This window comes from Daldinia caldariorum (genome assembly GCF_022478825.1).
Source record: "Daldinia caldariorum strain CBS 122874 unplaced genomic scaffold F4812scaffold_10, whole genome shotgun sequence".
In the NCBI taxonomy this organism is placed as follows: domain Eukaryota; kingdom Fungi; phylum Ascomycota; class Sordariomycetes; order Xylariales; family Hypoxylaceae; genus Daldinia; species Daldinia caldariorum.
The window spans coordinates 293,483-315,643 of NW_025953046.1; the positions used below are offsets into that span (position 1 = coordinate 293,483).

A 22,161-nucleotide genomic window follows, 5' to 3' on the forward strand; every position below is an offset into this window, starting at 1 on the left:
CAAGTACTGAGGTACCTTGCCATATTCTTCACACAGTTCACTGCGAAGCTTGAGAGTGAAAACGTTAGGTACGGGACCCTTGGCTTGATCACAGTGCTTAGGTACCTGTTCTGACAATTTACAAGACTTGGATAAGTAGGTAGATATTAGTTGCACGGCTTTTTCTCCTTTTTTTTTTTTTTTTTTTTTTTTTTTCAGACTATGTACCTATATCGACGTATATCGAGCTATAGGTTCAATCGACAGCTAACTCCCCGTGCTTAGTTTCAACCGCATGTAACTAGAACCTTTCCGCTCTGCTGCTAGTTTAGATGCTCTATGTCTAATTCTTCATTCACCTCTAAGCCACTTTATCTGTCGTGACGAGAACCCAATTACCCAAATCGACACCTCTTCCCCTATAACAAGACTGCCCCTGCCGCACAGGAAGAGAAGGCTGTACTATCGCCTGTAATATCACTCATATCCTTATATCTTAGGTACCGCCTCCAGGTATCCCTTAATAACCGCTAGGATCAGCTGGTGGGCGATAGCCGTCTGCGGGGGTAATCTCAAAGCTCCCTCCCTATACCCAGGCGGTGCAGGTTCTCCTAAACCACTCGTGCCGAACGTCAAGCCTTCTTTTACTTCGTCGAAAGTGAACCACTTGGCGTCGGTCAATTCTTCGTCGTGACCGAGATGGATCGTCTCGCCGCCCGGAACGGCCTGGCCGATCGCACCGATCATTAGGCTGGCAGGGAACGGCCACGGCTGCGAGCTGTGGATCACGACGCGTCCGACCGTCACGCCGCTCTCCTCCCAAGTCTCGCGGCGGACCGCTTCCTCGATAGACTCCCCCGGTTCGAGGAACCCTGCGAGCGTGCTGAACCAGTAGGGAGGGAAGCGCTTGTTGCGACCAAGAAGAATTTTGGTGCCGTCAGCCGAGACTACGGCCATAATAACGGTGGGATCTGTCCGCGGGAAACAGAGATTGCTTATGCCGTGCCGAGTGGGACAGTCTTCTCTCTCCTTTGGTGCACCGCCTTCAGGAACGCCTGCTAGATCTGTCGTTGGACAGACCCGCTTCCAACCGGCATTGATGGACGTAGTTCGCTGTCCACAGCCACCGCAGAACGGGTTCCGGCTGTTCCAATCGAGCAAAGCACGGGCTTCCGCATATATCGCCGCTATTCAACTGTGAGCACGCTGCCTTAAAAAAAAAAAAAACCGAATACGCTGGGACGTACCGTCTGGAGCATTTAAAGATAGAAGCCTTCTTCCATCAATGAAAGAGACCCCGCTAGCCTTAAGGATATCAATAATATTCTTAGCTTTAGCTTCGATAGTACCCTTAGGCGTGACATCGACGGCAAAGTACGGCTTGCCCTTGTAGTCACGATACTGGAAGTCAGGGTCCTTTTCGTCGATACCGAGGAACAGGATAACAGGCTGCGTAACAGCCGAGTTGAAGCTTTTCAGCTGCTCCTCCTCCGAGGATTTGAAAGGCTCCTCCCCGGTCAGGGGTACTACTTTGTCCCTAGTAACATAGGACAGGTTTGCGTAGTCTTTCGCCAAAGGCGACAAGTTATCTAGCAGCAAAAAGGAAGCGTTAGGGTAAGCGAAGGCGGCGCGCAGAAAGCCGTAATCGGTCCTGAGAAACGAGATCCTGTTCAATGGGCTACCGCTGAAATAGTTTGCGACCTCTCGGCCGAATCTCCTCGATAACATCGAGTCGTCTTCAGCAAGAACCGGGAGAGCCGGAGTCGGGTGACCCATTACGCCTTATGATGTTTTTTTTTTTTTTTTTTTTTTTTTCTTTTCAGGGAGAGTTTGGCGCAAGATAACTCAAAGAAGCAAAAACGCTCAAGGCTAAGGAAAAGCGAAATATATTGACAAGACTCAAGAAATAATAATACCACGAGGAAGACTTTTAACCCTTTTTAAATAACAACTAAATAATACGGACCCGCCCGGATTTATGAGAATTAACGCCTACCTTTAGTATGCATTAGGTATGTATTAGATATGCATGTATTCTTCCTATTCAGATATTTAACCTATGGAACGTAGGTAGGTATCTTCTATGTGGGATATGTAATATGTACCGAGGTATCCCTTTTGTTAGTCGTTGATTGGTAATACAGAGCTTCTCTTCACCAGAATCGAAGCTGATTAACATAATATAGTGGGGTTTTCGCCGTGATGGCGATAAGTTCAGTCTGTATGAGTAATCTTGTAGCTGTTTGTCTGATTCGCCGATACCGACGGCTGGCGCTTTGCGGGAAAAGGTTGTTACCTCCTCTTCCCGCCATTGGTTCCGTCCCTGCAGGAACACATAGGTACCAATGTTACAAGCAAAGTGGTTTCTCTCAAAGACCTACCTAAGTTAGGTAGGTAAGGTATAACCTGGTATACTAGGTCATGGCTAAGTGCTTTTTGATCACTGACTGGACTAAACGTTCTAGTCTGAACTGTACTTCGTAGGCAATATTCAAATAGAGATTAGCGTTGAGAATTCTTATGCGTAAGGAATAGTCGAACGGGTTGTTTAAAAGACTTTTCTTTCTTTTAAAATATCTCTTGTCTTAAGTACGGGGAAGTTGTTATATCAGATCCGCGACGAAATTAAGGTGTAACGATTAGCCTATCGGCGTTTGAATCCCTAAGAAAAAAAAGAAAAAAAGGGTTCAGTACCTAGGTATCCCCGCAGCACGCATGCATGTGGGGTAAATGTTTTTTCTACGTCATCACAGAAACCGCCTAACCTTTGCAGCCTAGCAAGCCTTAGGTTAGGTTAGGTACTAGGTAAGGAACAAGAAAGTTTTCAAAGTTTTCTCTTGTTCCGGGGGTTTCCAATGGTGCTATGTCGCAATAATGCAATAAACGGCAACCTTGCCCAGTTCCGTCATCTTTGAAAATTCATTCCTTTCGCAAACAACTAAAAACAAAAGGCTCGCTTCTAGTTCTAACTTATTATAATTATGTTCAGAGTTTCTATATGGTGGTACACTACCTTTAATATATATATACCTATATATATATATTTTCTCCTATATGCTATTAAATCTTTTAGTTATTCCCTAACACCGGCCATTATCGCACCAATTGCCGATCCCTGAACTCGCGGTGCAGATGGCTCCTCCGACGGCCCCTCTGAACCTCGATGTCGAAGCGATATCAGGTATCTGCGGGTGAGCAGGAAAACTCTTTCCATGGCGACAAACAAAATTAGCCTTTTTCTTTCTTCATGTCAACTAATGTCTTACGATTTCGTGTAGCTCCATCTCGATTGCGGCATGGGTCGTGGTCTTCTCGCCCCAGATTATAGAAAATTTCCGACGAGGCTCCGCTGATGGCTTGTCCGTCCCCTTCATTATCCTCTGGCTCCTCGGCGATGTCTTCAACATCCTCGGCGCCATACTCCAAGGCGTGCTGCCGACGATGCTCATCTTAGCCATCTACTACACGATAGCCGACTTCGTTCTTCTGGCGCAATGCTTCTACTACAAGGGATTTACTTGGAGGGACGAACTCCCGTCGTCTAAGCCGAAACCCTCGAACGTCGTTGCCGTCAGCGAGCCTACGGAAAGAACGGGGTTGTTGAATGGCCATTTCGAAGAGAGGGAGAGAAGAGGCAGTGATTGGTCTCATCTAAATCCGACGGTACCTATGGTGTCGGAAATCCCAGTTCCACCCCCGCCTGCGCCAACGAAGTTGCAGTCGATAATATGGAATTCGGTGGCAGTCCTCATGGTTTGCGTGGCGGGCGTGCTCGGATGGCTGTTGAGTAGACAGTATTCTAACAGCCAACCTGATTCACCTGCGGACGAGGGACTTCCTTCGTTCGATGTTTTAGGTCAAATATTTGGTTGGCTGTGCGCTCTTCTCTACCTTGGTTCGAGGCTCCCTCAATTGCTGCTTAATTGGCGCCGTAAGTCGACTGAGGGTGTGAGCATCCTGTTCTTCCTCTTCGCCTGCCTTGGAAATTTGACATACGTCCTTTCTATCTTGGCCTACGAGCCTCACTGTGCTGGCCCGCGATGCCAGCCTGGTGAGGCAGAGCGGATATATGGAAGATATATACTCATCAACTCCAGTTGGCTAGTCGGCAGCTTGGGAACCTTGCTCTTGGACCTGGGCATATTTGCCCAATTCTTTATCTATAGCAAGAATAACCCGGCGGACGAAGACGGCGCCGTATTCGAAGACGAGGAAGCTAGCATCGATGAACGACGGGCTGATGATCGGCCGCTCCTGCAGCGGACTGGCTCGGGTCTTCCGTATATTCCATAAACTGGAGAAACAACAACGCTCATTATTAATACTTTTGCATATATGAGTTTACAGAAAAAACATGGGTTGGTATTGGAACGAAAAAGAGTAGTGGAGTTCAGGTTCATTTTCATTTTCATTCTCCATCTATTTTTTTTAATGTGTGTCAGCTAGGATATTGACAAAACAGCACATTCTTAATATTAAATAAGGGGCTACCGAGAACGGTGTATTTTATTCATTGTTGTGATACAGTTGGGGGATATGCAGCAATGCATCAAGAGAGGTGAAACCAAAAGCTATATCGTATTTTACTCTATTTCTTATTTTAGACAAATCTAAGTTACCGATTCTCCTCATTCTTAAGTTGGGTAGATAGATCAAATAATTCATATCTGGTTGTGCATATCAACGGCTATAGCCTTAGTATATTAGTTGATCTCTCTCGCATAATCAACAATTCTTTTCATTAAGGCTTCTTTAACCCTTTATTATAAGTTGCCGGAGACCCTTGTTCACCGACTACTTGGCCAATAGTAAGAACCTTGTTATATACCTACCTCATATATGTAGAAAAATAAGCTTAATTTGCTGATGCTATCAAGGGAACGATATTATTGAAGCTGATACATCGAATTCTCGCAGGTTGTTAGTTATCATTGGCTAGAGAAAAGCCAGTCTCTTGTAAATCTCGTATCCTATGTAACTACCTAGGTATGCACCAGTCTCGCGACCTTTTCACCATGTATCCGGGGTACCTAAGCAAGTCTATTGTATATCTACAGTATTCCTGTCAAAGTATGTTAAACTGTCACCTATGTATTCACAGACGTAGCCTGGGTACATCTGATGTATTGTCCTTGTACCACTGTTGTCTAACGAAAGCAATGCGTTGGACGTTAGGCAGTTCATAAAGATAGGGGGAGTGACTCCCAAGCTCAGCTGCTTATCGATTCCACTATCCAAGTGTCAAATGTCGACGACGCCAAGTGGATATCGCTGATCTGATCGGCAATCCCAGACTCCTTACTACCTGACTACTACCTAAGCTGACTCGCTTCGAGATTGCGACGAGTCGCTGTTTTCGGCACCTCCTTCAATCTCCTTCGAAATGTTCGTTTAGCACTTTCAGTCACTTCCTTTTTTAGGGTCTTTTTTATTTTTTTATCTTCTCTTTTTCGCCTCTTCATCCCACTAAAATGTCCTAACGAGTCTTCGACATCACGCCACATGCCACGATGGGTAATTCTAGACAGCAGTGGACCTGACAACCTAAAAGTAGATCGCCGCCAATTTTTTATTGCTTGAATCGTCCAGCACATCTATACTAACGACAACTACCGGCCCCTAGCCTATCTAGTAGGTGATGGGAAGTATCCACCGATATTGAAGCCGACGCAATTAAAGCGGAGGACATGGGAATAAGTGCTACATGCCTGCCATACTACCGAACTTACAAGCCTCCTATCCAGTGGAAATAAATGTGCGTAGGTCGCCTTGTTACTCTTCGTTACCTTCTACGCTTACCTATTATACGCTGTTGGATTAATTGGCCTGCACGAGAGATTAGCATCGCAATACAACAGCTCGCTTCGGGCTTCGCTGGAGATGATCTGATTGATAAAATAATAACAAAAGAAAAAAAAGGTAAGGGAACGAGCCGTAAATGGGAGAAAATGGGATGGATGGGGTTACCATGTAGGCCACCCTTGTTCCCGACAGCACGGAAGTCCCGCCACCGTTCAAGATTGAACAAAGTCTGGGGGGACGGGGCCCGTCCCCATCCCCATGCCCACGCTCACGCCCATGCCATGCGCTAGTACTGCGTTACCTGGGAAAAGCGTAGGATGTTGTGCTGGGACCATAACTGGAGACCACAACCTGGGCTGTATTACTGTCGACATCACTAAAGTTGACGACGAATCGAGGGTGAGTCTTAGAGAAAAAGTGGTATAACACTCACTTCCCACTTGTGGTGCCATGGCATTGCTTCGTTCATATGTGTTCCGTCCAGATGCAGACGTTTTAACTTACATGGCTGGAGGTGATTGGCTTGTCATACTGTCTTATTATTATACGCTGTTTGGTACGGACACAAGTATACCTTACTAGGTGTACGGGGTTAAAGATATCTCACAGCTTGGATTCGGAAGTCTCGTGATAGATCGACAGCGTGAGGGGGGAAAGGAAAGCAGCATACCTGATATACATATATGTACCTAGGTATGCAAAGTGAAGAAAGAAGAAAAAAGGATTATTATATTGTATACGGACAGGCGGGTAAGCAGGGACATATTACTCTTTGTTGTTTTTCTCTTAATAGGTAAGAAACCGGATTCCCGGATTCCGATTCCGATAACGACAAGAAACCCGCAAGACCTCGTCCTCGAGTTGAGGCTTAGGCAGGCTGCCAGTGGGACTCGCACGCAAGCGACCCGCGCTGGATAATGCAAAGACGCGATTACCCGACCTTGCTGACGAATGAAGATCAGTGGAGGGGTTGTTTAAGAGAAAAAAAAAAAAAAAAAAAAAGTCGACCGGGCACGGACTTCCTGCAAGTAAAAATAAGCAAGGCTTCTTTTCTTCCTTTCCTTCGAGTCATCGCTTATTTATTTATTTCTGTATTACTATGCCACCATCTACACACATACACATGCTCACACTTCTCTTTCTCACTTTCTGTGTATTGTATTATTAATAAGGTAGTGTATTGTACAAAGTACCTGTTAAAGAAATACCGAATCAGGCTTCTTGCTGCGTTGCTTGGACCACCCCGGGACTCCGTGTATCCATAATCTTCTGTGTTACGGACAAGATACGGAGTGTGACATCCAAGACCACTTGCACATTTAACATCCACACCGGATCTGTGTTACCGGGGCTTCGGTACGACTTTGTATCGCACCGTATCACAGTCTAGAATTTCGGGATTCTTTCTTTAGAGCCTTTTCTATGTATTAGTTAAAACTAATAGTTACGGTACTGACTAGGTAGTTGATATAACTAACTTAGCCGGTTTGCTTCAACTACCCTTAACATTAACATATAGTTTGCTACATACAAGGTAAGAGTAATTCTCCTACGGTCTAGCATTTGTTTGCTTAGAAAATTCTGAACCCCTATTTTGTAAGGAAAAAAAGAGAAAAAAAAAGAAAAAAAAATCCTAGGAACGGGTTTAGGAAAGGACCCTGGCGATCCCGGATCTGCTTGTCTTCGACTTACCTCTTAGCGCGCCATCCCCGCCGGTGATCGCTCCGCTAGGGTCCCACCAAGGGTCCATTCCCCTTCCCTTCCCCCCTTCCCCCAACAAGAGGTGGCCAATAACTGAACTGTAGTCAGGTCTTGTTCTAGGTATTGCCGCTAAAACACACTATCAGAACCGTTTATCGTGTACCGTGTCCCCCCCGTCCTGCGGCTTCGTGCGAGTGCGGTGAGCCGTCCTGCGTCCCTCGGCAAGCCGGATCTTAATCCCTGTTCAGCTCTCGTGGCCCCTTGTCGAGCCTCGCCTTGTAAACCCGGGCCAGCCTCTCTCTGTCTCTGGGGTCTCCCCTTGAAATCCCTTGGGTTGCTTTTCTACACTATCGCCCACACTTATTGTCCACTTAACATACATTAGTAGGTACACTACATGTAGCTAGTACGTTAGGTAGGTACTATGTATAGGGTACAGTCTGGATGAGATGTATCTTATATACGTACCTTCGGATGTACAGTATCTAGCGTGTAGTGAAGCCGTATCTACCGTAGTCGTCGGGGAATGCTTCCCCACGTCTCTCAGGAGAATCGCGCCAGGTGCACCTTGTCCGTCGTGTACAGGGGAATATCATCCAATCATGGCAAACAGGCGATTCCGGCGGCTGGGTCTTGCCTTTTTCGAGCCTCTTGTATAGGTAACCCTCTCTGCCTCATTGTCGGTGAGTGGTTCTGCGTGATTCATTCTTTCTGCATGTCTTTCTCTCGTTCATGCTTACGCCCCGTCGCAGCATCGTTACTTTTCTTAAACGTGCTAACTACCTCCTAACTAGGTACCTTACTTGGTTTGACTGTACCCTACAGAACAGCTTTTTTTACGAGTCATCGTCTTCCATTGTCAGCTGGCCGTCGATTCTAGACTAGAAAGCCCCTCGTATTTCCCACTTCTTCCTTACATCGAACACCTGGCTGGCGTTGTTGGACTTTTTTTTTTTTTTTTTAAAAAAAAAAAAAATCTTGCTGTCCATAAAACAACTTCTCCCGTAAATCTTTTTGTAAGTCATCAGTCTTAAAGCGCATATCAAATTCAAGCGCATGCCCACTCCCAGTTAACGCACCTTTTTCTTTTCTTTTTTTCTTCGTAACCCATACTTCATATTTTATAAACAAATCCTCGCTGTTGCACTTTTAACTAAAACAAAGCTAATTATATACCGAAAATAGAACTTGTCAATTTCACCAAAGCTTTCGAAAAAGCTTGCAGAGCGTAACAAGAGACTTGGGATTTGCCGGATATATTTTGGTATCACAAAACCACAAAGCCACATACTACATACCACAAATTCCACCAGACCATAATCATCATGTCTCGGTTACCAGTCCAGCGAGACCTCACAAGATTCGGATACAGTTCCTCGAGCGAGTCCGACGAGCCTCCGCGCAAGACGAACACGAACAACTCCAACAGCCAGAATCAGAAGAAGAAAAAGAAGCGCAAGCCCCCGCCTCAGCAGAGTATTAATAAGATCTGGAAGCGATTCACCACCAAGCAGTTCACCAAGGCCCTCGCCGTCCTACCCTTCGACCCCGTCCCGCTCCCGAGCACACCAGAGCGCCCGAACGAGCTCCTAAGCGCGGGATATGAGCGCGCTAGGGAGGAATGCTCGCGCAAAGTCAAGAAGATCATTGCGGAATGCAGGCGTGTCAACACTCGTTATAGAGACCCAGGGTTTGACTTGGTGCGTTCTGCCTATACCTCTCCCCCTCCCCCCCCTTTTTTTTCGGAAACAAGTTAAAAAACTGACAAGTCATCTCTGCTATTACAGGATTGGGACCTTAAGTGGCTCAAGGGAAACTGTCTGAACTACCTTGGATCGCACAAATTCGACCTCTCGGCTTCGAGATTCAGTACCAACACTTCTGTGCCCAAAGCCGTCAAGCGGGTGCACGAGATCTTCGAGAAGCCGACGTTCATGAAGAATATAAGCGCCGGCGACGTGAAGCAGGGCTCGCTGGGGGATTGCTGGCTCATCGCGAGCTTGAGCGCGCTGGCGAACGTCGAGGACGGGATCAAGCGCATGTGCGTCGAGTACGATACTCGTAAGTCTTACCTTACCTATACAGACATACGCTCATAACGTTTTCCATAAATACCTATATAAAGAGTTGAGAGTTTTGGCTAACGGGAAAGCAAATAGGTATCGGAATTTACGGTTTCGTCTTCTACAGAGACGGCGAATGGATCTACTCCATCATCGACGACAAGCTGTACCTGACTTCGCCATGCTGGGATTCGCCGAGCATGCAGCGCGAGATGCTGCAGCAGATCGACCGCGAGGAGCCCGAGAAAGTGTATCGTAAGACGTACCAGACGGGCTCCAAGGCCCTGTTCTTCGGCCAGTGCAAGGACCAGCACGAGACCTGGGTCGCGCTGGTCGAGAAGGCGTACGCCAAAGCCCACGGCGATTACGGCTCTCTGTCCGGCGGTTGGATCGGCGAAGGGTTGGAAGACCTTTCCGGCGGCGTCACGACCGAACTTCTCGCTTCCGATATCCTCGACGTCGATGCTTTCTGGGACGACGAGCTTTCCAAGGTGAATCAGGAGTTCCTCTTTGGTTGCTCGACCGGCCTGTTGGACGGCGGGTATGGAGACCGCAATGGGATCCGCGAGGGACACGCCTACGTTGTGATGGATGCTAGAACACTCAAGAACGGGCAACGTCTCGTGAAGCTCCGGTAAGTTTTTTTTCTTCTTTTTAGAACCCCCAGAATATGCATGAAATCTAACCAAAGAATCAGCAACCCTTGGGGTAAGACCCGCAAAGGTATTTGGGAGGGACCATGGTCAGACGGCTCCAAGGAGTGGAACAACGATGTTAAGGAGGAGCTTGGCCATCAGTTTGGAAACGACTCCGTCTTCTGGATCACCTACGAAGATATGCTTGAGAAATACCAGCACTTTGACAGAACTCGTCTTTTCCGCGACCCCGACTGGAGATGCTGCCAGCGATGGATCGGTGTAGAGGTCCCGTGGAAGGCCCAATGGAACGAGAAATTCCACATCAAGTTGACGAAGGAGTCTCCCTTGGTACTAGTGCTCCAGCAGCTTGACGACAGATACTACAAGGGATTGCACGGACAGTATAGCTTTAGGATGCACTTCCGTGTGCACGAGCAGGGGCGCCCGGACAGCGAAGATTACATCGTCAGATCTCACGGTAACTATCTGATGGAGCGCTCCGTCTCGATCGAAATACCGTGCATGGAAGCTGGCAACTACTCGGTGTTCATCAGTGTTGTGGCCGAACGCGATACCGACATGCCCTCTATTGAAGACGTTGTCAAGCGGGAATGCAGCAAGCGCGTGGAAAACGAGAAGCTGGCCCAAGTAGGGTATGCGTACGACTTAGCTCATAGCAAGGGGGTCGCGCATCTCGAACAGGTCGCAAAGCTCCGCAAGAAGTCGGACCACAAGAAGGCGAGCGCTTCCCGCATGCAGGAGCGTCGCAGGATGTGGGAGAAGCGACACCTGAACCGCGACATCACGAAGAAGCAGACGAAGAAGAACCAGGAGAAGCGGGATAAGTGGCGAGCGGCGGAGGACGAGAAGAGAAAAGCCAAGGCCGAGGCCGAGAAGGCCAAAGTCGAAGCCGAAGCCGCCGAGAAGAAGAAGAAAGAGGAGGCCGAGGAGGCCGAGCGTAAGAAGAAAGAAGATGAGAAGCCTAAAGATGCAGCTGTCCAGACGGATGACCGCCAGCAGGGCGAGGACAAAAGCATCCAGACCGAGGAGGCTGCAGAAGCCAAGAAGGACGAGGCTGATTCCGAATCTACCGACAAGAAAAAGGAGGAGTCCGGTGGCGATGCTTCAAAGGACGCCGCAACAGATGATAAAACGGAGACTCCAAAGGATAAGGACGAGACCGATGGCGCTAAGAAGGACGAGGAAAAGCCCGCGGAGAAGGCATCAGCAGAGGACAAGAAGTCTGACGACCAAAAAGCTGCTGCTGAAGAAAAGCCCACCGAGGAGAAGAAGTCCACCGAGGAAAAGAAGCCCGCCAGCCGGCAAAAGCAGCAGGCGCCTCCGTCGCCCCAAGGCTACTCGTCGGAGTGCGACTCATCAGACAGTCCGGTAGAAGAATGGGAGCTGCTATACTCGTCGGACGACATGTCGAAGAAGCCGCGGATGGCGGCGGCTCCAGCGGCGACCACTAACAGTGAGAACGCCGCGGAGAGCGACGGGGAGTCGGGGATGCCGGACCCGTGGAACGCGGTGTGCATCGTCGGGTTCCGGGTGTACTCCAAGGACGAGGACCTGGACCTGCGCGTCGTGCTCGAGGGCGGCGACATGGCGGAGAACGGCATGGGCGAGAAGGGCGCCGCCGACCTCGACAACGCCCAGATGAACGCCGGCGGCGAGCGCGAGAAGACGACGAAGAAGGACGGCGCCGCGGACGAGGTCGTGGAGATCGTCGACGGAGAGCTCGTTCATAAGCAGAAGATTGTTCTTCCGGATAACAACAACGACGAGGAGGAGGAGGAGGAGGAGGAGGAGGAGAACAGCGAAGAGCAAGAACAAGAGAAAGAAAAAGAAAAAGATGAAGGCGAAAAGAAGAAAGATAAAGACGAAAGCGGAGAAGAAGCGAGAAAAAACGAAGAGCAAGAGGACGACGTGAAAGAAGAGAAGGCAAAAGACGGCAGCGACGACGAAGCCAAGAAGGAGGAAGATAACCCCGACGACAAGGACGACTGCGCCAAGTCGGACACGTCCGAGTCGTCCGTCGACTCGACCCCGATCCCGACGCCCGATTCCGACTCGGGAGACTGCAGTCCCCAGTACTCGGCCGCCGCCGCCGAGAAGACAGCCCGCGCCGGCGACTCCTCGGTAGCGAAGTCATCGTCGACTTAAGGGGGAGGGGCCGGGCCAATCCACTGTTTTCCATCATCATCTTCTTCATCATCATATATTACCTTAGCCGGCGGGATGGTTTATTTTCCTTTTCCCCTTCCTCCCTCAGGCATCGCCCGCCCAGCATTAGCATTGGCATTGGCATTGCGTTTGCGTTTGCGATTGTGTTATTTCTCTTTTTTTCCTATTTTTTTCTTTTTTGTCGACGAGTACCCTAATTTTCATCTTGTTCGGAGCATGGATACCATTTTCTATCTGCCTTTTCTTCTTCTCCATTTTTATTTATTTATTTATCTATTTATTTTTTCGCATCTTCGCGTACTCGCGGGCATGGATAATGATTTTCACGACCTCTGGCTTAGCTCCTTTAAGCCTCTACGAACGAACAGGATCCGCAGGATCCGGATAGCCCGGGTACGGGGCTATTAGGTAACTTCTATGCATAAGGGGGGAGGGGGGAATGCGGTTCGGCGGTCATGGCGGCAGAAAAGAGGCGGTCGGACGGGAGATAGGATAGATGATGAGTTGTGAGTTATATATTAAATTGTCACCTTTGGCATTGTACTTAGGGTAGTCTCTCCGAATATCTCTTTCCACTCAATCAGACCGACGACCCGACTCAATAAAAAAATGAAATATCATCATTAAATCATGTTTTATCGTATTGGCAAGATATGACTTGTGTATATCTAAGGTTAGATGTTTTCTATTAGATCAGTCATTTTGGGTATTAATATCAACGTATATATCCCCACGAATCAACTTTCCACGTCGTGAAATGCACCATTAGCATCATCCGACGGCAACCTCTGCGCCTCGCTATCGATGCGCCTTCTCCTCTCGACCCCGCGCCTCCAAGGCCCGTAGGCAAGCAAAGAGCCAAGACCGACAACAAGAAACAATCCGCAGATAGAGCCGCCGATGATATCGAAGTGGTCGCCGATCTCGCCGAGACCGTCCCAAAAGGAACCCTCGGGTTCGGCGACGTTTTGCACGAGCGACAGGACCTGGATGACGCCGATGAACGCCGAGACGATGACCGTGATGCCCGTCAGCACGATCGAGTAGTACAGGATAGCCACAGTATCGCGCGCGAAGGCCTTTGAGGTGTACAGCGCCATCATGAGGGCTCCGTCCGTCGTATCCAGCATGCACATTCCCGCTGGAAATCACGACAGATGTTAGTTGAGATATGAAAATTGTTCTAATCCATCCGTTTTTTTGTTTTAGTTCATTAAGAAGCGAAAGAGAGTGAGAACCGTACCCGTGAATAGGAGCGGAAAAATCAGAATGATCCAAAGACTTGTGCCCTGTGCTCCCTGCACACTCGCAATGCCTAGGATGGCAATTTCCGAGCTCGTGTCAAACCCGAGTCCAAATAAAACGCCTAGGGGATACATCTAACCATAGTATATTAGTGATCTGTCTCCGTCGTTACTATACGGCTTAAGAAACAGAAATAAGTGTCGAAAAAAAGGATGAATAATTTGGAGATGGTACTTGAACCAACATAAGAAAAGGGGAAAGCAGTAAAGATAATGTATAAAATTTATATGTGCATACCTTCCACGGCCGGTCCACGATACGGAACAGCCTCCGAAAGACGGTAGCCAGGAACCCGGCGCCCTCGAGCTGCAAATTCGTCGTCGCGGCTTGGTCCTCCTCCTCCCCCGCCTCCTCGGGGTGGTGCGGGTCCGATTCGCGGAGCACGGCGCGAAGGCGGCTCACGAGGCGGTACAAGACCCATCCGTTCCCCAGACACAGCAGGATGAGAAAGGCCGCGCTGACGCTGGTGCCGATGATGCCGCCGACGTACTGGAAGTTGTCAAAGCGGTCGCGCAGGGCGCCGCTGGTCGCGGCCACGACGATGCACGTGATGATGACGATCGTCGAGTGGCCCAGACTAAAGAACGTACCGACGGTGACCGGGCGCTGGCCTGACGCAATCAACCGCCGGGTCATCAGGTCTATGGCGCTGATGTGGTCGGCGTCGAGGGCGTGGCGGAGGCCCAAGGTGTACGAGAGCACGGCCGGGCTGATCATCGCCGGGTAGTAGTGCAGAACGACGCCCACGGCCGCCCAGACGATCATGTTGGCGAATACCAGGGTCCCGATGATCTGGACTACGGGGAGCGGAAGCGCCTTTAGCCGGCCCGGAAGCGGCAGGGCGCATTGCGATACAAATCGCGGCATATTCTAGATAGCTGCCTCCTAACCTAGGTACCTCTACCTAAGAGTATCCTCTAGGCAGTAAAGAATCTTTATATAGGTACCCAATGTTAAAGTTTTCAGGGTAAAGATTCGATACTAAAAGAAGATATCCCAGTAGAGTAGTCCAACCCAAATAAACCAGAGAGTCTCGCAGAGAGCATTGGCTTCCCAACGACTATATGAAAAATCTAAGTCTAGATTTTCGCAAAGGCGTTGAGGGGGAGTATAAGAGTAAAGGAGTATAAGAGTATATAAATGTATAAACATATAAAAGTATAGCGACAATAAAATAATTTTGTCACAAGCTCGTCCCCGCACCCGCCGACAAGCGGGATGCAAATTTAATCATACCTTAGGTACCTCTACTAGACATGTCGCATATGCGATGTGCCCCCGCGTACCTACCTACCTACCTGGTAAGCATACCCAGGTAGCGTTATAAGCAAAGATACCACCACGCTTTTGATCCAAGATGGCGGTTTGCTAGCCCTAACCAAAACCCCCCTGGGGAGCCCGATCTGGCAAAGTCCGCTTTCGTTAGGTGATTTATTATATGCAGTTCGCTATGCATTCGTTATGCACCAACATCTAGCAGATGCCGATAAGATAAAACCTTAAATCGATTACTGTCATCTTTCGTTATCATTATTCATACCACATGCCACATTTTCAATTATACACCTATTTGATGCTTTAGGTAAGGTACCTAAGGTTAGGTAGCTACCTAAAGGCTAATACATCGAGCTGGTCACGATGACACCAACAGTACCTAACCCAAGAATTTTGGAGCAATATACATATAGAGATGTGGTAGTTAGAGGTTAAGTTAAGATTCTTGATTCAAGTATTCGAATTCAATAACCTAACTGTACGTTGTAAGACGTCTTCAGAAATTCGTTACTCTTTTTTCAGTCGTAACAACTCGAACCCATGTGCGTCTGTCTAAGGTAATGTGCCCTCTTTCTCAGACATAACCAAAAGATACCCTTTCCCTCTTAAGCTTTCAAAGATATCAGGTACCTTAATCTCGAGGTAACTCAATCTAAATTCATTATCACAATCCTCGTTCCGGTATCAAGTATGCTTATATAAATCTGAATAGCGCCGCCATGAAAATCCATGCCATCTGATACAATAAAAAGAAATAATTCGCAGAAGTCCCATTTATCCCTGTCGACTCATAAAGACAAAGCGAATTCTTCAACTTAGCCAGCACCTAGACGTGGCTATATGTTGGCAAGGTTTGAGTTCATTTCCGCGTGATATCGACCCGTGTACCTGAACCAGAATGTCGTGGCAATCCCCTAACAGTATGGCAGAGAACCTTTGTCGAATCCGTACTGATGGACATGCAAATGCAACAGCTTCTGAAGGTCTAATACGTGGTGAGAGGCCATGCCATGAGATGATATGGGGCTGTCGTCAATTTCCCGAGCCCCTGTTGCCTCTTTATAATGATGTAGCGCCTTGGAAACATAGAAACTCCTTCGTCTAATATTCCGAACACGTCTCCTAGCTATCCCAATCGAAAATAACTAGGTAACTACCCTCGATATCCTAGATCGTCACTATTGCTTCCTCGCTTATCTTGCCGCTAAAAGAAAAGACGTATGTTGATCAAGAGCATCGTCTATGTGGTGGTGGGTATCAATGAACTCCTTCTGGTCTTAGTTAAGTATACGAAACAGTCGGTAAGATGATGTGGCTGACGTGATTTTGCTAGCTGAAAAGGGGAGAGTTGAGAAATCGAGTCGCCGAGGACGACATGCGTTCGCTGCCTCGATGGTGTATGTAGGAACGAAACCTTAGCTGGCACCGGAGGAAAGCACCTAGTAGAGTAGTAGCCTTGTCAGTACGACAGATTAGAGCCCGTTCGATAGTTGGCTGGAAATTGGATGTCGACGCTACCGTACTTAAAAGTGGGAGCGTCACCATCTGGGGAGGGCCCGGTATAGGTGAGCTCTATAGGAGCTTCGCACTTGTCGATATATCTCAATTTCTGACCTTCCGGTACTTATAGCTATTCGAATAGCACGATTCTACCGCATGTAGCAACCGCTGCATCTTAGCTATGCGGGGTACCTTATAATCAATCGCTCTTCATAGCTCCCCCCTTTTGGCTTCTAGAATCACGAAATGGCTTAAGATGCCGGGCTAATACGTCAGCTGAACTAGGTAATCTCACCATTTTAGTTAAGCTACATGAATGGTTTGCAACAGAAGTTGGCCGCAGTTCGGGTCGAGGTAGCTAAGGAGGGCGACGCGAACCTTCTATTTCCTCCCGTTAAAATTAAATGTCTTCTAAGATGGCGGATCCTGTTGGGACAATGTCCCCGAGGGGTGTTGTCGGTTCCTAACCCTTCATATTAGAGGGCTTTATGCTCTAGGGGGTAGTTTGTTGCTCTTCCCCCCAGGTATCGAGCTCTTGCTTACCTGAGCTCGCCAGTTGTAAACTCCCGAAATATTGCTAGCTCATGAAAGGCGCTTGCCAGGGTTTGTACCTGTGCCCCTTTCGGACTCGTCATCGCCAGTTCTAGGTCAACCATAAAGCTTGCCCGGACCGTAAATCGGGCATCATATCGCTGTCCTATTTTTCTCATATTATTCAGAATGATATTTGCCTCGGGGGCAGATAGGAACCCGTTACGCAAGGCCATGCTTAAGAGGCCGAGTATTGTCACCTCGACTACCTGGAAAGACCCGTCTACTTTAAAATTAGTATACCATCCAAAAAAGAGACATGCCATCTTTCGAAAAGTGTGTCCACGTAATTCAAAACTACTGCGATACATATATGTTGATATGTACTTGATTAGGCAACGCAAGGAGTGGCACAAGGAAACATCATCACGTACTAAGGACAGGTTAGCATTTGTATGCAATAATTCGCAATCGCAAGCTCTATAGAAAGCATAAAGTTCCCTAGGCGCAGGAGAGTCCAAGTTACTTACCACATATTCTCGTAACCCGTTGTGCAGAGCATGAAATAAAACCAACACTCCGGGTCATGTAGATGTCCTGAACGCATAGTTTCGCAGAGCATCGCGTTTGCGAGATATAGGAGAGCGATGTGCCATAGTGTTGACGAGCACGCATTGTTGAAATTGATACAGTAAATGAGAACGAGCCGTTTGAGCTGATTCACCGAGGATTTGTGAATGTCTTTCGTGGTGGCTGTGGTAGCTGTAAGATGGTCCATCTTGACCACCTTGTCGGCAGATTCCTGTAAAAATGGCCAAAATACCTCCATTACGGCGCAGTGGTAGTAAAGACTAGGTTAAACTTACGTTAGAATGACGATATGGGTAAGAGCAGGTGATCAATAAGCAGAGGTAAGCTGTGGTTGGCTAGAGCAGCTATCTTTAATAAAGGGGTCTTACTGTAACATCAATGTTGAATGACGGTTGCGTCTTCCGCGCGTCAGCTCGAGAGGAAGTGATGCTGCCCATTCAAGAATTCTTCGATAAATCTGTTCTGCGAATTCGATCGTGGCCCGTGCAGCAGGGACGGTATCGCTTGTCCCAAAGTATGCCCAAATAATGTCATGGACGATTACATTGAATTTACATATGGCCTTGAAGCTCTCTCCAACTCGTGTCGGTACATGCGTCTTCTGGGGCAAATATGTATAGCTGGTGTATCCATGCGTATCGAAGTACTCCCCAGGCATGGGGAGTAGGGGTGGGGCTTCGATCTCAGCTCGGTGGAGGTGTAAAGACCGTATACTAGGAAACATGGCTATGAGTAGTTGCTAAACGAGGTATGCCGGAAGCATATTTCCAATCCGGAGTAGGAGAACCACTCACCAAGCGCATGAGAATATACCCCACGAGGTATGACATGCAGCTCTGAGCCAATCTTGGTGGTGATCCAACCAGGTTAGGGCCGATGCGTTCTCGGAACCCACACCAAAGACTGCCGCGCTTCGGGTTAGCCAATAATCTGTTCCTTCTGGCGCATACGACCATAGGGACATGGGTGTCTTGGTGACGTCGCGACCACACAGAATACGTTCCAGAAGTTGACTTACGGCCCATACGCTTCCCCATTTGGATTCCTTCATCAAGACATTGGTTCGCAAAATCATCACGACCCCGAGAAGCTGATGTACTATTAAGAAGTTGAGCTGCTGCAGCTGCAGTTAGCGTGTTCGTGAACTTCTCTACCTGCCATAGCGCCTCAGCCTCCGTTTCGAAAGAGACGAGAAAGGCAGTGGCCTCTGGCTGTAAACTCGAATATGATTGCTGGTCGAGTTAGCGACCAGTTTTTGAAGAGAGTTCGTACCTAGGACTAAGACTTACACATGCCCACCCTAACAAGGCATTTACTAACAGGGCGGAACAGAAATGGGTCTTCCCCTGCATACAGTCATTCAGAAATAAATCAGCATCAAATAAGGGGCACCAGGGGTGATCAATCTCTAAGTACAGCGAGACCAGAGTCGCAGCTAACTTGTTCGGAATAGGAACGGGGGTCCATCTTTGGAAGTTCACGCTCTTAAGGCGATCGTCAATAACTGTGTGCATCGATTGTAGGGGTACAAAGTTCCCGCTATCATAGCCATTCGTGTCTAATGCGGTTGGTGTAATTCCACTTCTAGTGCTACTATCACTCGGACCACCTGGAGCAGTCGAGGATGACGGGGCGTCTCCTTGACCGGCGCTGCAAACACGAGTTAGCAAAGTGGTGGCGAACTTACAGGGCCTGTCAGGTATGGTATCCACAAACCCAGCTACGGAGGAAGCATACATGCTATGCGATCTATTTTGCTCAAGAATGGCCGGGCGCAACAGATCGGCCAAGTTCATAAATGCAATCTCAACCGGAATTAACATCGGATAGGCATTTGGACATCGCATCATAAGTTCGTATTCAGGAGTTTGTTGGGTCTCGGGTATGAGGCCAGCCATCAGCTGTCGGTTGGATATCTTCACGGGTAAAAGGGGTTCGTCCTCGAGGTCTTTTTTTACAGATGCTAAAACATCGGAAGTGTCGTTTGTTCCCTCGCCTGGATTCCTGGTGGACTTCAGTCGTCTTAAGATGTCGAGGGATACGGCGTCAGGGGCTGATTCTAGCAGGTCAAATATCTCTAACATATCTTCCGTGGACCTCCTGAGGGATTCAACTTCCCTCTTCAAAGCCATAAAGGGGGTCTCGTCGCTGCTGGCGGTAACGAAATTACATTTCACGCCGGCCTTGGTACAGGCCGTGCAGGAAGGCCTTTTACCATCACACTAAGATACCCAGGTTAACAACTCGGCAGGGCAGAGATCCAGGGGTCCAGGGGTCCAGGGGTCCAGGGGCAAAGGGGCAAAGGGGCAAAGGGGCCAAAGAAAGAAAATAAAAGGGGGGTGGGACTTACTCGGATCTTTTTGAGGCGGCAGTTATTACAGGCAGCCTTGGAAACGGTGCGCTTCTTGACGGGTGGACCGGTTTCCTTCTGGAAGGATGATTCCGGTGCCTTTCCCTGGGCAGAGCCAGGAGGCATAGGCGCCGGAAGGAGGCGTTTGTAGTTGTCGGACATTGGATTCCTACAAGTCTCTGTAGACTTCCAGACTCCATACCAGACCTCATGCCTACCTGACGTCGAAATCGGACATTTTTGCCCGGATGTTTGGCGACGTTAAAAATTGGATCTAGTGAGAGAGGAGTCCTAGCGGCTGCTCTCGACATCGGAAACGATAGATCGAGTGTAGCCAATCATACCTGTGGAATGGTTCGGGCCTTACTCCGTAAAGTCTAGGGATCTAATCTCTCTCTCTCAGATCCCGTTGCGCCTGGCGTGGTCCCGGCTCTCGATTAAGCGTGATCGATAAAGATAACTCGAAAACTATCCCCAAGTTGTCCCTAAGTAATTGTAGCCAGTGTCAGGATCCGTCAGTCATATGGCCGAGGGCTTTGGAATGAATGAAACCCAATATTCGTTGCGGTTATACCACGTAATACGCAGCGCATCATTGACGATGCAAAGAATGTGTAAATTCATGTATCAGAGAGGAATAGACTTTACTGTATCGAGTACCCCATTGAATTCCCTGTAGTCGAGTACCTAAAACCCTAGTACCTACCTAACCTACATAGGTAGTACCTACTAACACCCGATCGAGAAACCGGTACCTTAGGTAGCCTCAGCAAGGTTTAGGTACCTTTCGGCTGAGGTGTGCTTGATACCTAAGTCAATACCTACCTATACATAGTAGAGAAGGACCTCGGGAACTATTTAAGAACGGGTTCCATATTCCCATGCCGCCTAGTAATTTGCTACAATGCCATTGGCTCTATGTGTACTGCCAACAGTCGCACAAGCTCTTCTAGTGGCCAGGGGAATCAAGCCAGCAGACTTATGTCTAGCCAATAAGAAAAGCTCTGGAGTCGGCTCCGAGCCAATCAGGTCTTGCTCTCAACAGCTGTTATTCCGCTTTGGGATGTACCATAGACCTCAATGGAGGTTTTCAATTTCCAACATACGTAACTCAACAGGAACAAGTCTCGTTACACCTTGAGTCTATTTGGTACCTTAATAAGTACCAGGTATATCCTCGATACCCTTTATCCTTTATAATTTTCTTCTTGCCGGCATTTGTCGTTGCAGCAAAATTAGTATATTAGCATAGTCTTCTCTTGTTTGTTATAATAGGTACAGGTACCTAACCTAATGTATATGTACCTACCTAAGGTAATGAATGTAATAGGTACTAGGCAGTTCTTCATAAGTACTACCTGAAAAGACCGCATCTCCCCTGATGTGGCTTTACGTTTGCCGTGTATATGAAAATGGGGATATTTGGGGAAAAGTTTCAAGTGTAAGAAAATCTTGTCAGATGTTCATGAACCTAAGGTAGCTCTACCATAGGTATGTATTTATCAAAACCTTACCTACATGCAGGTACCTTACCTCTATGCATTAAAGGTGTCATCGTAAAGTACCTTCGATGTAGGTAATCTCGGTAGCGCATTAAGGTGCCGTCATGCATAAATCAGCCTCAGGCATAAATGCATATAAGTAGATGGTGGCAAAAGGACCTCGATGGTTTTTTTATCTGGATAAGTCGCATGACACACTTGAACCAAAGACCAAAATCCGGCATGCATAATAGCTGGTGTCTATGAGGTGATTCCATCATAGATGTAATTGTAATGTGTTTGCCACAGTTCGTCGGCATTTAGTTGAGTATCCCGCTAATAATATGCACTCTTTGCTGTGTAAATTCAGGGGGCGTAAAGCGGACCCCTGGTTCTTGCGGCAAACATACTCAGGCTTAACTTCCTACATGCCAATATACCTATACTACAGATACTTATATAGTAGAAGGAAGAAAAAAAAAATCTTCCTTCTTCCGCCTCAATATGACAAAATCGCTTGTAACTACAGTTAACTTCCACCACTTAGCGCTGTCTTATGGTTGCGGAGATCAACCCGCGTCAGAAAGACACATCATCGAATCCAGGCTCAGAAGTTCTAGGGCTTTATCGGGCGGATGGGGGGTTTCTATTGTATAATTCCATGAGCTTGGGGGCTATATTCCCCCGGGCGCGGTCCTTTTTCTTTTCTTTTTTTTTTTTTTTTTTTTTCACTGAATCTAGGACCCCAAAGATATACG

At 47.9% G+C, this 22,161-nt stretch overlaps 6 protein-coding genes across 6 annotated transcripts; 3 read left to right on the plus strand and 3 right to left on the minus strand.

The window, feature by feature from the left end:
* Positions 1–174: 174 nt before the first annotated feature.
* On the minus strand, positions 175–1,794 carry F4812DRAFT_431074 (NUDIX hydrolase domain-like protein). Its single transcript, XM_047934405.1, has 2 exons — positions 1,227–1,794; positions 175–1,166 (listed from the first exon to the last, which is right to left on the minus strand). Exons 1-2 carry the CDS (start codon positions 1,753–1,755, stop codon positions 469–471), a joined length of 1,227 nt encoding a protein of 408 aa, XP_047789388.1. The 5' UTR covers positions 1,756–1,794; the 3' UTR covers positions 175–468.
* A 983-nt stretch (positions 1,795–2,777) lies between these two features.
* F4812DRAFT_431091 (PQ-loop-domain-containing protein) lies at positions 2,778–4,706 on the plus strand. The gene is made up of 2 exons (XM_047934406.1): positions 2,778–3,170; positions 3,258–4,706. The coding sequence occupies exons 1-2, from the start codon at positions 3,112–3,114 to the stop codon at positions 4,270–4,272; spliced, it is 1,074 nt and encodes a 357-aa protein (XP_047789389.1). The 5' UTR covers positions 2,778–3,111; the 3' UTR covers positions 4,273–4,706.
* Positions 4,707–6,561: 1,855 nt separating this feature from the next.
* On the plus strand, positions 6,562–7,150 carry F4812DRAFT_48126 (uncharacterized protein). Its single transcript, XM_047939126.1, has one exon. The coding sequence runs from the start codon at positions 6,699–6,701 to the stop codon at positions 7,044–7,046; it is 348 nt and encodes a 115-aa protein (XP_047789390.1). The 5' UTR covers positions 6,562–6,698; the 3' UTR covers positions 7,047–7,150.
* Positions 7,151–8,669: 1,519 nt separating this feature from the next.
* On the plus strand, positions 8,670–12,728 carry F4812DRAFT_48157 (cysteine proteinase). The gene is made up of 4 exons (XM_047939128.1): positions 8,670–9,182; positions 9,270–9,543; positions 9,642–10,179; positions 10,243–12,728. Exons 1-4 carry the CDS (start codon positions 8,808–8,810, stop codon positions 12,347–12,349), a joined length of 3,294 nt encoding a protein of 1,097 aa, XP_047789391.1. The 5' UTR covers positions 8,670–8,807; the 3' UTR covers positions 12,350–12,728.
* F4812DRAFT_48153 (NicO-domain-containing protein) lies at positions 12,719–14,958 on the minus strand. The gene is made up of 3 exons (XM_047939127.1): positions 13,913–14,958; positions 13,614–13,749; positions 12,719–13,511 (listed from the first exon to the last, which is right to left on the minus strand). The coding sequence occupies exons 1-3, from the start codon at positions 14,540–14,542 to the stop codon at positions 13,108–13,110; spliced, it is 1,170 nt and encodes a 389-aa protein (XP_047789392.1). The 5' UTR covers positions 14,543–14,958; the 3' UTR covers positions 12,719–13,107.
* Positions 14,959–16,887: 1,929 nt separating this feature from the next.
* On the minus strand, positions 16,888–20,262 carry F4812DRAFT_48310 (uncharacterized protein). The gene is made up of 9 exons (XM_047939129.1): positions 19,923–20,262; positions 19,289–19,794; positions 18,862–19,222; positions 18,591–18,804; positions 18,367–18,475; positions 17,941–18,285; positions 17,512–17,832; positions 16,994–17,264; positions 16,888–16,913 (listed from the first exon to the last, which is right to left on the minus strand). Coding segments are annotated over exons 1-8 (2,019 nt in total). The 5' UTR covers positions 20,085–20,262; the 3' UTR covers positions 16,888–16,913; positions 16,994–17,263.
* Between the last annotated feature and the right edge of the window lie 1,899 nt (positions 20,263–22,161).